The 16,221-nt window shown below is 40.7% G+C and overlaps 1 protein-coding gene across 2 annotated transcripts in view; it reads left to right on the top strand.

Annotated features, from left to right (window-relative positions):
- Nucleotides 1-1,570: 1,570 nt before the first annotated feature.
- USP45 (ubiquitin specific peptidase 45) overlaps nt 1,571-16,221 on the top strand; it is a 51,977-nt gene continuing 37,326 nt past the window's right edge. For both annotated transcript variants that reach the window (XM_017818691.1, XM_017818690.1), the window contains exons 1-5: nt 1,571-1,642; nt 9,377-9,486; nt 11,561-11,730; nt 13,307-13,410; nt 13,780-13,880. In XM_017818691.1, coding sequence (XP_017674180.1) covers nt 9,387-9,486; nt 11,561-11,730; nt 13,307-13,410; nt 13,780-13,880 — 475 coding nt within the window. In that variant the 5' untranslated portion in view covers nt 1,571-1,642; nt 9,377-9,386. The remainder of the gene's footprint in view (nt 1,643-9,376; nt 9,487-11,560; nt 11,731-13,306; nt 13,411-13,779; nt 13,881-16,221) is intronic.

The following is a 16,221-nucleotide window of genomic DNA, read 5'->3' as shown; positions in this document are numbered from 1 at the left end:
CAGTGGCATAATTTCCCAGACCCTTACCCAGCTGCATTTACCCTTGCACATTCTTTATCCCCATCTTATCATTTGACCGAAGATTTTGTTGATCAAAGAAATGGTTCGCTAACCTAGGGTTTCATCGTCTTACTGCCTTTCTGATTTTTTTGTTACCACATCTTCTTTTTCTATCATCTGATTTTTTTTCTCCCCACAAACTTTTCAGCCTTCACACCATATTCTTCACCATGCTTTACTATTTGCTTTTGGCCTTCTCTCTCTGCTCTCTCCTTTCTTTCATGCCTCCATTTGCTGGTGATTTTAGCGCTTCTTCTTGCTCCTTTGCCATTTTCTCTTGTTACTAACCCCCAAACTTCCCCTTCTGCCAGTGCACAGACATTCTATCTCTTCCAGATATTTCTGTTCTCCTCTCTTGAGATAAACGAACATATTCCCCTTCATATCCCACTATCCCCATTTCACACATGTTCACTTTTCCTTCCTTCTCTTTAACCTTTGAAAGTAGTTATTACTCTTGCAGTCCAATAATTCTCTAATATTATTCTCCTGTGTGGAGTAGGAAGGACCCACTTCTTGATCCAATTTGTTTCAGATTATTGTCCCACACCGTTTCTCCCTCTCACATATAGACTCCATTAACATGGTGTGCACAATACATGTCTGAACCACCTCCTTCACACGGTCTGCAGTCTGCCTGCAGATCTTTGCACTCAGTTGTTACCACGGTCACTGATGTGCCTAAAGAATTTCTCCTACCTAAAATCAAATTCTACTTAATTTGTCAACCTCTTTCAGCAATACTCTTCTTGACATCTTGTGTTTGCTTGGTCCAATGACTTCTACCTGCTTCTCTAACCATTGTTTCAGCTTACTTGTCAGCAGATCCACTACAGGTTCCCCATCCTTGGTTCTAGAGGGGTGCCACAGTGACCTCACCCTTTCTCCCTTTTTACTCTATGCCTTATTATTGGGTGATCTTACTCCAGTAAAACTGCTATTTCTCAGTCCTTAATTCAGATTTGCCTTCTGTCCAGTAAAGCCGCCCGTGTTTTCAAGCCACTTGCTGAGTTTAATCCCAATCCCAGTTTCAACTAGTTCCTCGAGCGCTGGACACCCTTTACTCTGCCTGTCCCTCAGCGGGGATATGCACCTTTGATTCTGATCTCCCTTCAGTCCCTCCCACGGTGGCTGCCCTGAAAATACACGCAGGGCCCAGCCCCTTGCTGTGTAACCTCTGGGCACGACCGTCCACACCCCTGCGCGGGCACAAACCCAGCGCAGCATCTCCAGCTCTTTCAGCAAAACTCCGACGTGAAGGTCACCCCACCACGTCTCCCTTCTTTTGCACGCCCTTTGCCCCGAGTTTCTAAGGTGCCCTGCAACCAAACCCACCGCTACCCGTCGCCTCTCAGCGGGCCCGTGGTGCGCTCCTGCCCACCCTCGGGTGGCCCCGCTTCCCCACGGCCCTTCCCAGCCGGGGCACGCGTTCTGCCCTCGAACCAGCACCAACCCCTGCGGGAGCGGCCCGGGCAGCGGCCGGGGGGGGGGAGCGGCGCGGCCGGGGGCGGAGCGGAGCGCAGCGGAGCTTCCTTCGCCGCTTCCTGCTGCCGCCGCGCCCGCCGCCGCCGCCCGGCGCTCTGTGAGTGCGGGGCGCGGGGAGGGGGGGCCGCCGGCACAGCGCGGGGGCGCCGCGTCCGTGCCGGGCCCACCCTGCGCAGCCGGGGGGGATCGCGGGGCCGCGGCCGGAGCGCCGGGTCCGGCCGGGCCGGGCCAATCCGCCTCGCCATGGCGGCGGCCGGGCCCGCGGCCTGCGGAGCCGCGTCCCGGGGGCGCCGGGCTGGGAGCGGGCGGAGGGGGCTCTGCCCCGCCGTGGCCCCGGGCCGGGCGAGCCGCCCCCGTCGCTGCTGGGGGTACCCGGGGCTGCGCTGCCCGCGCTTCTCCCGCAGGGCGCCGGGCTGGGGACCGAGCGCCGCTCTTGTTGGGTCGCCGGCGACGAGCTGCTGGTGGCGACCGCCCGCTGTCGGTGTGAAGCGGGTTGACCCTGCCGGGATATGTCCGGGACCCGCAGCGCGTTTCTCCGTGTGTTACATTGAGGAGAGGCGGTAGCAGCGCCTGTGGCAGCGCTGAACATACGCTCCGGTCACTTGGCGCTGGGCCCGGGGGTACGATGGTGCCTCGGCTCCGTGTCGTGCGGCAGCGCGGCTGCTGCGGCCCCGCTGTGTCGGCCTGGAGCTGCCGCGGCCTCGGGGTCGGTGCCCAGCGAGCGAGCGAGCCCGTGTCCGGTGGTCAAATGACAGCCCGGGGACGGCCCTCGCGATTAATCGGAGAGAGACGTGGTATTTTAGACCCATAGCTGCAACTCTGCACGTTGTATTTGATTTGATGTTGGGATTCTCTGATTCCTGGCCTTTTTTTTTTTTTCTGTTTTTCTTTTGCTATGATGTCCTTTAGGATTTCATTCTGCCCTTGCTATAGATATGGTGCTACTCACCCTATTAAACGATATATGTGACGGTGTATTAAAACAAGGGAGCAATAGAATGAAGACGTCAAGAACATGGAAGCAGATGACAATAGCTGCAGGTGTAGCACTATATTCTAGTTGCATCTCATCTTTACAAGTATTTCCCAATTCCATGAAATAGTCCTCTCATACGAGCATATAGAGCAGAGCTGTAGTTAAAGGATTTGTATTTATTTGTATTTAAAGTATTCTTTCTGCTCTCATTTTCTAACTTTTAAGCGGGAACATAGTAGTGGCACGAACATGTGCCAGATTGAAGCAGAATATGCCTTTGTGAAATTGTTTTGGTGTTTACTACATTTGTAAATATTTTGTCAGATTTGTTCATGAAATATTGAAGAACTGATGCTCTGTAGTTTCATTTCTGAGAGATTCACAGAACTGCCGCTAGCGTTTCAGGGGTTCTGTTTTGAGCATCAATTGTAGGTTGAGGACAAGTTGTTCCACTTCAGACATGTCATCAAAGCAAACTGGGGCAGTTTGTGTGGAGGAAGAAAATGGAATGAAATTTTTTGGTTTTGGTGGCAGGACTTAGGCTTTCGAAGAGCTCAAACTAGTTTTCAAATTTACGGTTTTATGTATTCTACCCTCATTACTTAACTGATCTCTCAACACTCTTTCAGAGTATATGGGAAGTTATGTACAGCCATTATCTTCATTTATCTGCTCCAACTCAGCCGTTTAGGCAGAGGTACAGCGGGAGTCTTAGCTTAACGTATGGTCTTGTGTGGGTTTCAGCCTTCTGTCTCACACACATGCTGCAACCACAGCTCCTTTTTTACTTTTCTGAATTCACAGAATTAGCATTTCTCTAAAGTTCATCCTTTGCTCATTTTGTCCTTCATGTTCTCTGACCAGCTTTTCCCCAGTTTTTGGCCACATGGTTATCCTGCAAAGGTACTGTGAGTTCACTGGTTACTCTCCAGCTGTTTCAGTTGTCATACTCTCGAACTTTCTGTGGTGATGGCACTGTTAGATCGATGTTCATATCACAGGAGTGTACAGTCTGTCAGCTCTATCATTTGACTTCCTTTTCACATAAAAGTTTTCACTTGCAAGCCAGCATTATTAGTTATAAGCTCTGGCTCTTCTTCTGATACTGTGTTTTGCTTTTTAAAGCGTGAATTTTCTTGGAAAATCCACATTGGACCATCAACACATCTACTCAGGTGTTTTTCCCTCTTGGTGTGTTCATATTTTTTAAAAAAATGCATTTAATGTGGGATAGAGAACATAAACAAAAGTTGCAATTTGCTCTATGGAGCTGAATATTGATATACATATCCCTGAAATTTTCCTCAAGACCTTTGCTATAAGATACTAGCAAGATACTATAAGATATTATAAGATACTATAAGATACTATGTTATCAAAATACTACTCTTTTTACCCATTCAGTCCTTTAATATACTCTAGTTATCAATCCAGTTACAGAGTTTTCTCATTCTTTCTTCTGGACATATTTGGTTTCTGTTCATCCTTAGAAGTAATTTTTTTGTGGCAAGTGGGTTTCAATAGGAAATCTGAGGGGGATTGTGCAGGATACAAACATAAACGTTGACAGCCCGTGTTTACCATGGGCAGCTGATAAAATAGATTAATGAAAGTGAGAAATGCTATGGGATAGATACAACTCAGGAAGTTGTATCTAGTAGTCCAAAGGCTCCGTCTCACTCCTTGCTGAGAAAGTACATCAGTGTCTCACCCTTTTAGGACTGTACTATAATGTCAGGATTGGCATTTGAGCTCCAGTGACGGTGTAGGATGTGTGATGTGCCTTTGGGCTAGGAAATCTTGGAGATGACACTTCCAGAATTTCAGATGACATTTTCCAGGGGGAGAAGCTTTGCTGCCACTACCAGTCAGCAATTCTGGTCCTTTTACTGCTCTAGCAGGCAGTGGGGGCTTGTTTGCTGCAAAGGTTTTGGTGGCTGTCAGAGTGCTGAGCCTCCTGGTCCGCTGATGGGTGACACTTCCCAGTTGCTAACTGTGATGGATGTGGTTCCTGCTTTGATTGGGTGACATTTGGTCTAGTGGTGAGCAATCCAAAATGCCATAGGTAATGCTTGGAACAGATGTCCAAAATATATCAACTTGCAGCTTACATCAAAACATGTAGCAGTTCTACATGTAGTAGTGGGGGGGTCTGGCATTGCTGACCCATACAAGGCTCTTCTTTCTGTGCTGTCACAGTTACGTGGAAGATCATAAAGACCTGTCTCACATGTGCTGTGGAGCATCTTTGGACTTAATCTGCACACCTGTGCTGTTCCTCACCCCCTTACCTTGGAGCAAGGCTGCTGTTGAGCTGGAAGTGCTAATTTTTCCTTGTATTCAGTGAGCGCTATGTCCTTTCAGTGTGACATAGGTTTTTCTTTGCATTAGCAACAGAAAATGGTATAATTAAACTTGATACTTTGACTACAAGTGGTGAGACAGCTGGAATTCAGAATACCTCAGATGAAGTGAAGGATTGAGGTAAATGTATTTGCCCCATCTTCCTTAAATTCAGGTGCTCACTGATGAAATAATTAACAATATTGGTTTCACAGTTAATGGACAGTCCTACTGGGAGAGTATTACCCATATCCAAAATAGTATCTGGAGACTATCTGTAGACTCACTTGGCTGTATTTCACAGGTTAAGTATGCTTAAATAAGCTGGTGTGTTTTTTGTCGTTTTTATCTTGTTTGCATTCTAGCAATGCAACTGTAATCCTCCTAGTTAATCCAGAATCAGGAAAAGTATTGGAACAGGTATTACACAGATAAGAACAAAAATGTGGCACTCACTTGAAAGAGCTGGCTCCCTAATTATGAGAGGAGGGAAAAAGTGGATCTTGGCAGATAGAAGCAGTGATATAGTATTAGCCAGTAGAGCAGGTTATTTCTCTAACATAGGAGTGGTCTGGTTCATGTTTCTTCTAAGCATCATGGTGAAAGTACAGCATGTGAAAACTCATTAAGGTGATACATTTCAAAATTTAGTAAGTGAACTATGTAGGCATTCTAGGAGGGACTCAGCTTCCAAGTAAGAAGTGCAAGATGGTAAGATGGGAAAAGATGTTGTGAAGAGGAATGATTTGATTGGTTGGTTGGTTTTTGTTTGGTTTGGTTTTGTTTCCCAAAGAAAAGTGATTTTTAGTTCATACTAGCCTTGTATCTTTTATTGGTCCTAGCTCTACTGAGTTACAGTAAAATGTAATTTTTAAAAAAAATAGTTATTTTAGGAAGTACATTCAGTACTTACTCTTGCAAGTATCTAAATGTATACTTTATAAAGAGAGTCGATTTCTAAGTGTAGGAATATTAATGCTGTTAAATATAGACTTTTTCAGGCATACCTTACATTTAAAATAGTCTAGGCATACCTTAGATTTAATTTAACAAATTCAGCACATTGATTTTTGGCACTTTGTCAAATTTGAAACTTTTAAAATTAGATAGGGCAGATCAGTCTGCTGCTTTTGAAATGGTTTGTCCTTTCTAGAATGGTGGAAATGAGCAGTTGTAGTGAGGAGGTTTTGATCTTAATCAGCTTTCTGTAGGCTGACTGACATTAGTAGGAGTCTTTTAAGAAGTAAAAAGTTAATAACAGAGAATAGCTAGTGATGATGATTACACTTCAAACTTTTGTATGCTGACCTCAAAGAATCTTAACATGTTTATCAAGGACTAGTTCTTGGTTTTGTATTAAATGATTTTAAAAAGGAAGAGATTTAGCTTTTCCTAATGTGACTTTTTCTATTTTTCAACTTTTCCCCATGGAACTGCATAATTTCTACTTAAGATTTTTACTGTGTGCCAAATAGACATCTGGATGGAGCTAGCATACCCTCTGAACTCAGCTTTTTCTACCACAAAAATTGAATGTCATTTTAGTTGTCAGATTCATTAGTCAGGTATCTTGTGCACCGTGACTTGATTTTATGTATGTAAAAACTTTTTGATTTTGAAATGTTGATCATGTTAAAATTCTTAAGAAAGATGTTTTATCTGTGATGTTTTCTGTCCCTAAATGTACTGGAAAAGGGCAGATAGTATTGCATATATACCGTGCTACTTCCATCATAGATCATATGGAGTAGCTCATTGCTCTTACCCTTCCAGCACACTTACATGCTTTTCAGTCAGGCACAAACCCTGTCTGTCTAAGTCCTTGATATGCTCTGGCTTTTCCAAGAGCTCACAGGTCAGTAAACATTGTCTGATGGATGCCCCTCTATATGTGTGTTCATGAAAAGTAATTAATCTAATGGTCCATGTTGTCTTTAGCTCTGCCTGCTCTTAGTGAAAGGAGACTGAAAAGTGTCTGGGCTGTGCAGTGGGTTCCCAGACCTGCAGTGTGAATGCCAGCTTCTTATGCCAGTGTTCATTTCTAGTGCCGTGTTGATTATGCCGGGCTTGAAATGCCGTGTTTTCAGTCATCGTGGTATCAACTGACACTCTCTTTTCCACGTGTCCTGAAGGTCCCTAGAGTGTGGGTTCAGCATTGGGCCGTGTGTGCCTCAATCCGGATTGTGTCACCTGCTCTGCTTGCCACAGGCTTCACAGGTGTTAAAAACTTGCTTGTATTTCAGCTGGTTGGGCCTGTAATTATTTATCTGAGCTCTGAAAATGTAGTGATATGAACATGACTTTCATTGGGGTGAAGTCTGTGGTTTGGACAGTCTTACATAATCTGTCCAAAGAGATCAAAATTGTTATGCTGAAATGAACTTGTAGGTTGTTTATGTCAGTGTTGAATAACCTAAACACAACTATGTTCCTTTAGGGAGGACATTTTTGCTGCCTTTCCTATTGACTCTTTACATAATTTAGTGCAAAATATCAGGGTTTCTAACAGCAGCTGTGTTGGCCTTACTGTTTGATATATGTCTCGATGAATCTTGTGCTCAGTTAGGCGGCAGTGCGACAAGTGGTGATGGGTAGTTTCACATGAAGCTTGGATATGTATGATGAGGTGCCAAGGCAGAAATACACAGTTGAAGTTGTTGGAATCTTTTTGTGTTCTAGGGATGCCATATGCATGGCTGTTGATGGATGTTAGGTGTGCTAACATTTGTTCAACATAAATAGCCAAGGGCTGGAAGATTTAGATCTTTGTTACTGTATGAGCAGGAATTGTGAACCTGTGAAAGCAGCAAAGCTGAATTCAGTAGCCTTGTTCACTTGCATGTCTAAGCATTTGAAGCTTTATAACTGTAAGTATAGGAAAATTTTAAAGCTGTAATTTAAAAACATCATGATATTTAATATAGTATAAATTAATCTCTGTGTAAATGTAGCATTCTGCAAAAAATGCATTGTATTTTGAAAGGTTGAGGAGCCATGAAGCCGTTGATGCAAAGAAGCAGAGAGTAAAGGCTTCTTTTGTACTCTACAAAAATTTGACTTGTCCAATGCAAATCTGTAACCTATACCTTCATGCAGAAAACCTCCAGCACTAATAGTATGGGCAGCAGGTGCAGAGATGTCTGTCCAGATCCATAGGAACCTGGAACAGGACCTCTGAGGTACAGATTGCCTGCTTCGCTTCAGTGCAGGCTGTTCAGATACCGCTGATGGTGGCGCTCTACTATCAATATTGATGACTGTTGTGCTGATTGGCTTAATGGATAAGAAAGGAGAGGGAATATTGAGTTCAATACACTATGTCTCTCAGAGCTTCGGTAATACAAAGGTTTAAATGCATATACAGAGAAGATTAAAAAGACTTAAGTAGGCTAACTTTCTAAACTTTGGCAAACTTAACTAATTGATGTGTAGTAATAATATATCTTTTGCTATTCCCAAATGTAGGGCATTTTAGAGTTTTCCTACACATAAATGCAGTAGCACAGTTGAAAATGTTTGGTACTGGTGGCTCAGGTGACATTACTAGCCTGTTTGTGGTACACAATAAGACATCTTTTTTTTTTTCTAAACAGAATGGTTCACAGTTTGCAGTGTATGAATATTTGACTATCTTACATTCATATGCTTCACATATGAAAACAAAAATTTGTTTTTATGAAGCACACTGTTAAAAGACAAACTGTAAACTAAGCCCCAGCAGCTGTTTTGTGTGATGCACAGCTACACTTCTTTAGTGAATTCACATTTGGATTTTGATGAAATGACTGGTGTGCTGAAATCTCTGTATTTTTTTATGTTTAATGGCAAATATCTATGCTTTAATTCTCTTCCTTATAGGGCTCTGTCTTGATTAATGACCCAAATTTCCTATGAGAAACCTCATCCTTATGGATTCTCTGATGTTTAATAGAGGGGTCAGCTTGCATTCCAGTTTTTCATCCCTCATAGGATAGGACACTTTAATCAGATTTGGAAGACTTTTTGTATTTACTTAGAGTGTTTGACATTGTTCAAAAGCTTCTAGGGAATTTGCCAAGGGTAAGGGACGATTGTAACCTTTCCTAAGGGATATATTTTAAGGAAGAGAAGCTTTTATTTTGATGATGCTTTTCTGGTAAGGTATGGTTGGAGCTCTGTAATAATTTGCTTTACAAAAACAAAAATAAAGGAAATCTTGGTATCTCAGATATTTAACAGCACTGTCTAGAAGTGTGTGTGTGTGTGTGTGTGTGTGTGTGTATCCTCTATTGCACAGATACAATTCATAATGTCCTGTAGTGTAACTGATCTTTCGACATTCCTACTAGTTCATTCCTGACACATTCATAGTCCTTGTTACACAGTAGCTGACATTAGTCCAAGCCTAAAACTTGTGTTAGTGAGGTTTGAATGTGTGATTTGATCTTGTGCTTTTAGAGTTCAAACTCGTTACATTTGGTGAAGCATTTACATAGCAATAACAATAAAGCAACATCTGTCTCTCTTTCCTAGGAAGTAACAGATGCGGGTGAAAGATCCATCAAGAACGAACTCCGAGAAGCCGAAGAGAAGCAAAAGGCCTAACAGGCCACAGGATGAGGACTCTTCAGATGATATTTCGGGTAAGTACATTAGGTGATTTTTGTCCCTCAGGTTAGGGCTAATAAATTCCATATTGACTGATGAAAACCACAAAAAAAACCTACCGTGAAATACTTTCCTTGTTTGAATGTGTAACAAAATATCCCCACTCAGTTGTTTATGACATGATCATTTCTTGTGCTACATGCCTACCCTGAAGGGCTGGAGAGTTGGTTGATCTTCGATGACAACCTCTTCAAAGCAGAACAGTCCTTTCCTCTCCCTGTAAGGTCATGCACATGTGGCAGGAGGCTGCTTGGCTGAGTGGGGAGTTTCCAGATGAACTCAGAGGAAAAAAAAGAAGGGCAGAGAGGGTGATGACATGTTTGGGCTGCCCTTGCAGAGGTTCAGAGTGTGCAGGATTAGGAATTACGTAGACCAACCTCAGTTAGAGTTGGACCTGATGAGAGGTATGAAGAGTAAGATGGGCCTGTATGGATACCATGACAGTAAAATGATAGCTAAGGTGAGTGCAAACCTGCTGCATGAGGGTTCAGAGGACCTAGGGACACAGGACATGGGAAAAGGCTGAGGAAATCAATTTTTACTTCGCCTCTGTCTTCACATCCTCTCTGACCCCTGAGCCCAATGGCAGACTCAACGTTGTCTAGAGAAGAAGATGGAGAACTGTTAAACAAAGTGGATGTCCACAAGTCCATGGGATCAGATGGGATGCACCTCAAGGTGCTGAGAGAGCTGCATAATGCTATTATAAGGTTACACTTTGCATCCTTCATAGCAGTTGATATGCAGGAGGGCAGGTCTGCCATTCAGAGTGACTTAGACTGGCTGGAGAAATGGGCTGGCAGAAACTTTAACAAGTTCAACAAAGGCAAGTGGAGAGTTTGGCACCTGGGCATAACCACATGCAGTTACAGGGTGGGAATTAATGGCTTGAAAGCAGCTTTACCGAAAAGGTCCTGGGGGTCCTTTGCTGAATGCTGATGCTGAATAAAACCAAGCTGTGCTGTTCATGCTGACTGTATGCAGGACTATATTAATTAGAGTACAGGGCAGGCAAGGTACATGATTCTTTCCATCTTTTCAGCATGGGTGAGACTTCAGCTGGAGTACTGTGTCCAGCTGTGGGCTTCCTGTTACAAGAAAGACACTTACTTGTCAGAATGAGGCCAGTGGATCACCCCCCTCTGCATTGTTAAGGAAATTGAGAACATGATGTGGGAAGAGAGGCTAAAAGGAATGTCTTTGTTTAGCCAATGGAGTGAAAGTATAATTTCTTTCTTTGACTGCCTGATGGTAGTTACAGAGAAGGCAGAACTAGATTCTTCTAGGAGGTCCACAGTGAGAAGACTAAAGGCAACAGACAAACGTTAGGCTATGGAAAATTTGACTAGGTGTGAGGAAATTTATTTTATTTTCACTCTGAGGGTGGTGAGACAGAAAACTGATTTTCTAGTGAGTTGGTAAAACCTCTGTCCTTGAAGATATTCAACACTCAGCTGAACAAAGCCATGAACAAACAGATCTAATTAGTATTTGGCTCTGCTTTGAATGAGGGTTTGGATAAGATAGCCTTCAGAGGTTACTGCAAACCTACCTTATGCTGTGATATTATAGTGGAATTTGTGCAAAAAATATGAGAGAGAAGAATGGTTGATATTTGTGTTCAGAATGAGCAGTCGTACTAGAGATGTATGGGTATTTCCAAATCTTTCTTTATGGGTTGAAAAGAAGGTCAATTGCCTGTGTTATTGTGTACAAAAATAGATTTATATAGTGTTTTACTGTCAAAACCCGGGGAAATTAGTTTTGTACAGAAGTAGTGCTTGTACTTTTGTACGAAGTAGTTTTCTGGTTTTAAGAGATGGCGTTTCATGACTTGAAAAGAATTTTCATTACAGAAAGACGGAAATAGGTCCTTCATAAAATTCAGTATATGGGGAGCAGCTGGCTGATCTTTCCTATGCTAGTTCTTTGCTATTTTTTTTTCCTAATGTTGAATTCGTCAGAGATTATGCTCTTGTAATATACACATGCTCCCTTTCATAGCTATTATTTTTAATGTTTAAGGTGAGTATCTGTTGTTTTCTCCAGGCTTAACCTGCCAGCACGTGAGCCAAGCAGTGGATGTGCATCATGTGAAGAGAGCAGTGGCTCAGAGTGTCTGGTCCATATGTGCAGAATGTCTGAAGGAGAGGCGGATGAGTGATGGTGAACCCACAGCACCTTCAGACATATGGCTGTGTCTCAAGTGTGGCTCTCAGGTGAGCACATGCGCTAAATTTAGGTGGATTTTCTAAAAGATATGACTGGTGTGAGCCCTTGTCTGTTTGTCTTCCCATTACCTTCAGTGAAATAGTGTGACATAAGTGTTTAGTTGTGAGAGTCCATGCTTCAGCTTCTTCAGGGAAGTGGGATGTGACCTTATGTTCTTGTTTTGTTTTTTGGCAGTTTTGGGTTAGCTTTGTGTGTTACGGTGTGATTTGTCATCATGATTAGTAAGTGACAGTCCTGCCTTTTCTCTGTTCTTCATCTGCATGCTCTTGCCATTTACAGAGAATTGGCACCAGGAACTGTGTGGCTGCAAAATGCATCCATTCAGATGGCTCATCTGGGAGAAGTTCCCACGAATACAAATGAAAGAAAAACCAAATGTGTATATTGCTGAATCAGCTTGTACTGTGGACACTCAATTGCTAGATTTGATTGAAACCAGGGAGAAAGGACAGTGCCAGAGTGAGAATGTTGCTTCCATGGCAGCTAGTCATTAGATTGGATCAATTATAATGTCAAATCTTGGCCTCAGAGTTTAAAACAGCAGGTCCTGACCCCAGGGGCTTGCACAGGTTTCTTTCCTGTGACTGAAGTAAAGCCTGATACAGAAAAATTCAGTTTATGGGCAATGTCAGGTTCGGTTCAGCCAATAGTTACCTGAACAAAGCATTTCACAATTTTCTTAGACTTTCAGTAGGTTTTGCTATAGTAAGGACAGAAGCCAGCTCCTCCCAGTATAATCTGAACAGATTTAATTTTGCAAAGAAACATGCTATTCACAGGATTCAGAAGATAGTTAACTAGATCTGAGGAGGACTCCTGTATCTTGTTTGAAAATTTCTAGTTAAGGAGGGTTTTTAAAAAGAGTTAATTCTGTGTGATTCTTCATGTTCATGCTGTTAAAAGCTTCCAAAACTCATGTCTCGTTCAGAGACCAATCTTGGAAGTCCCACTCTGTAGATACTTGAAAAATTGCAAATGCTTTCTCTCAAAATTGCTGTATATAAGTAGTGTGTTCTGAGTAGCTTTTTAGTGCAAAACACTTTATCTACCTTTTTCATTTGCTGTCTGGAATGTATTTGGCATTCTTGAGCAGTGAGGGTTACCTATGCTGTCCTTTCCTTGATATTCTGTGGGCCAAATATGCTACATAATTGTTTCATTCACAACTTTTAGAGCATTCTTACTTTTGTGAATGGCATCATTTTCTATTGATAATTATTTAATACTTTTCCAAAAGCTAGGAATTATTTCTATTCAGTTAAAAGAAACCTTAATGAATCTCTATGCTTTTATCTGATTTTTCCAAGTAGAAAAGATGAGGTTTTGGTTTTGTGTTGTCATTGATTTTCCTTTATTAGTAAAAAAAGTTAATTGGTATCTTTATAACACTGGATTATAATAGATGTTAAATCCTTTCAATCCTTGGGAATGCTAAATGGGTAGGGCAGAATAGCTTCTTGTCTAATTTTGAAAAGTGAAGTTTTTGTCATTTATTTACTAATAATATAGTTTTTTCCTTCTTCCCTTTTTTCCCCCTTCCTGTGTTGATGTTTCCATTTTTAGGGATGTAGTAAGAATTCGGAAGGCCAGCATTCTCTGAAACACTTCCAAACAGCACGTGCAGAACCTCATTGCATCGTTATCAACCTCAGCACATGGATCATATGGTGAGAATGGGTATGCAGGGGTTTGTGTAAGCTTGTGTATAAGGATACAGATAACTTAAAGGAGTGTCTTCTCATGATAAAGAATGATTCTGACAGATAAAATTAATACTTTCTATAGAGGAAAGGGAGGCTTTCTGGAGAGAAAATTAATTTGAATTGTCTGATAATATTTAAATCTCTAAGTGAATTGGGACTGATCCATAGATGAGCATATACAAGATGAGGGAATTCAATTCTATCTCTCTTTTTAGTGTGAAAAATTGAAACCTACATCTTAAGTAATTTTTGTAAGGTTGCTTGAGAGGCTTGTTAGAGCTGGGAGGTGGATGCAGATACTCTGAATTCCGGTTTGTTTCTTCTTTTGTTTAGGTGTTATGAATGTGATGAAGAGCTGTCAACACATTGCAACAAAAAGGTTCTGGCTCAGATAGTTGATTTTCTTCAAAAACATGGTGCCAGGGCTGAACCAAGTAAGTTTGCACAAAAAACTTTATCTGGAGATATCTGTAATGTACTGACTGAACGTTTCAGATTTTGAGTCATGTTAAAAATACAACTAAAAAGATATGTATGACTATAATGTAATTTGTAATTGCACAACTACTTGGGCAAGTAATGCCTGTCAAAACATAATGTCACTTTTTTGTACAGTTTGATTATATTTGAAAAATATTTTGGGCACTATAGGATAGTTTTTCCAAATTTTGTCTGTAATGAAAAAGGTTTATAATAGAGAAGTTGTTACCTTAAATATAATGCAATATAAAGTAATGCACAAAAAGTATGTTGAAGCATACACTATACATTTACTATAAAGGAATTTAATTTCTCTATTATGGATGTATCAAAGCTACAATTTTTCTGATTTAAATTCATTCTACACAGTTAAATTTTTTTTTTTGAGTGGATTTTCTAGTACTCTATTGTTGTATGTAATGTTAATTTCTGCTATTTGGTTTTAATTGATAAAGTGCTTATTTCTATTAGTAGAAGATAGTATTAAATTATTTTCTTATATTAGGAGCCTAATAGACCTTCTTGTGTGATTGTCGATAGAACTTTGTATATGTGGCCCTCAGCTGTCTGCTCTTGATAACATTGACATTACTCATCTCTGCTGTAACATACTTGGCAGCATTTCTGGCTTGTTACTTAGAGAGTGCATTGAATTTCAGATTTTCTTCTCAAAAACCAGCTTGAGTAAACTTTTAAAACAATTGGTTGCATTTTTTAGCTGAAATAATCAACTGGTTAGAAGTAAGAGTGGAGAAGGACTGCCTTACTGAATTAGACTAGGTATTCTAGCTCCATGTGCATAAATTCTACTGGTTTTAAGAGTTGTTACGTATTTTTTGAGTGGAGAAAATGAAGGGCAACTTAGAAATATTATATTTTGATCAAATCACAAGTTATATGTTAAATTATTCAATTGTAATAAATTGATAAATTGCTACTTTTTGCATCTTTTTTTCTTGGAGACATGAAAATACAGTATGTGATTTTACTTTTGTTCACTTCAGTTTCTCTTCAGTTTCAAGTTCATGTGTAATAAGTGGTTGTTGCAACTTTCCTGCAAATGAAAATGTTGTAGTGTTTCTTTCAGTTAATGTAATGTATTTGTGCAAAAAGTGTGTCTGTGGACTTCCAGTGATGTTTTAAAAATGGAAGTCTGTAACCCTCTAAACTGTGGCTGTGCTGAGAAGTTTGGATTGCGTTTGTAAAAGGTCTGGGACCATTGGCACAAAGATGATTTGATGGGTTTTTTAAGTGGCAAGGAAAAGAGGAAAAAGCTTCTGCCTGGGACACTCTGTTGCTTTGACCAGGCTCCTTGCTGGAAGAGGCTGGAAAACAGTCATGTATTTGTAAAAGAAATGCGTAACAGGGAACTCTCAACCAGAGTTGGCATTCTTGGTTCATTTTGATAAATGACACACTTGCTACTTCCCCTACAGAAATCTATGTAAGGTTTTTTCTTTTATTTAAATTAGACTACCTTTAAGGATTTTTAAAAAACAGAATCTGAAATTGAAATGTAATTCTTGCTGTTGTCCAGAACACAAAGGACACAACGAATAACTGTGAGAATTAACTCTACTTCTGTTTTGTTTAATTTTTATTTAGTTTAGCATTTTATTTCATGTTCTATTGATATTTTCAGTGTAACTGTCATCCTTGAAATTATTAGTTGGCATAGATTTTTAAAATTTATTTTGTATATTCAGCCATTGCAAACATAAAATAATTTTAAAAATATGAAAAATAACTGGAGAGAAACAAGCAGTGTAAAACTGACAATTACCAATTCGATTCATATTTCTCGTTTAAAAATCAGTCTTGTGCTTTTTTTTCCCATTGCTTTTCCATTTCTTCCTAAAAAAGCAGTCAAAATGAAGACAGTTTTCATATCAGAATGTGGCACTGTAACAACAATTTGTCTTATGTCTGAATTTCTTTTTGTCGTAACGACTGGTTGGCAGGGTGCATCATTAAAATTCAAATAATATTGTGTAGAAATTTCTGTAGAGATGCAGTATGAACATGGATATAAGTAGCAGATGAAGGTTGCTGGGGTTTTTTTTGGGTTCTCAAAAGTGCAGGATTCATTTAAAGATAAAATGATCAGTTTAAACATGTAAGGGAGGGTTATATAGATTTCCTAATTAATGCATCTTGGAAAATAAACAAAAGCAAAATGCTTGTCATTTGGTACTAATGTGGTGGAATAGTGTGGCAGCAGGATCCCTGCTTTTCGCTCGGCCTCTCATAAAGATTCAACTTCACTTCAGCTGTAAAAATGTGCAAATTACATTA

The sequence above is a fragment of the Lepidothrix coronata genome, unplaced genomic scaffold (assembly GCF_001604755.1).
Source record: "Lepidothrix coronata isolate B3197 unplaced genomic scaffold, Lepidothrix_coronata-1.0 Scaffold70, whole genome shotgun sequence".
Taxonomy (NCBI): domain Eukaryota; kingdom Metazoa; phylum Chordata; class Aves; order Passeriformes; family Pipridae; genus Lepidothrix; species Lepidothrix coronata.
The sequence above is the reverse complement of the archived record's forward strand: the minus strand, read 5'-3'. Positions and strand labels throughout refer to the sequence as shown.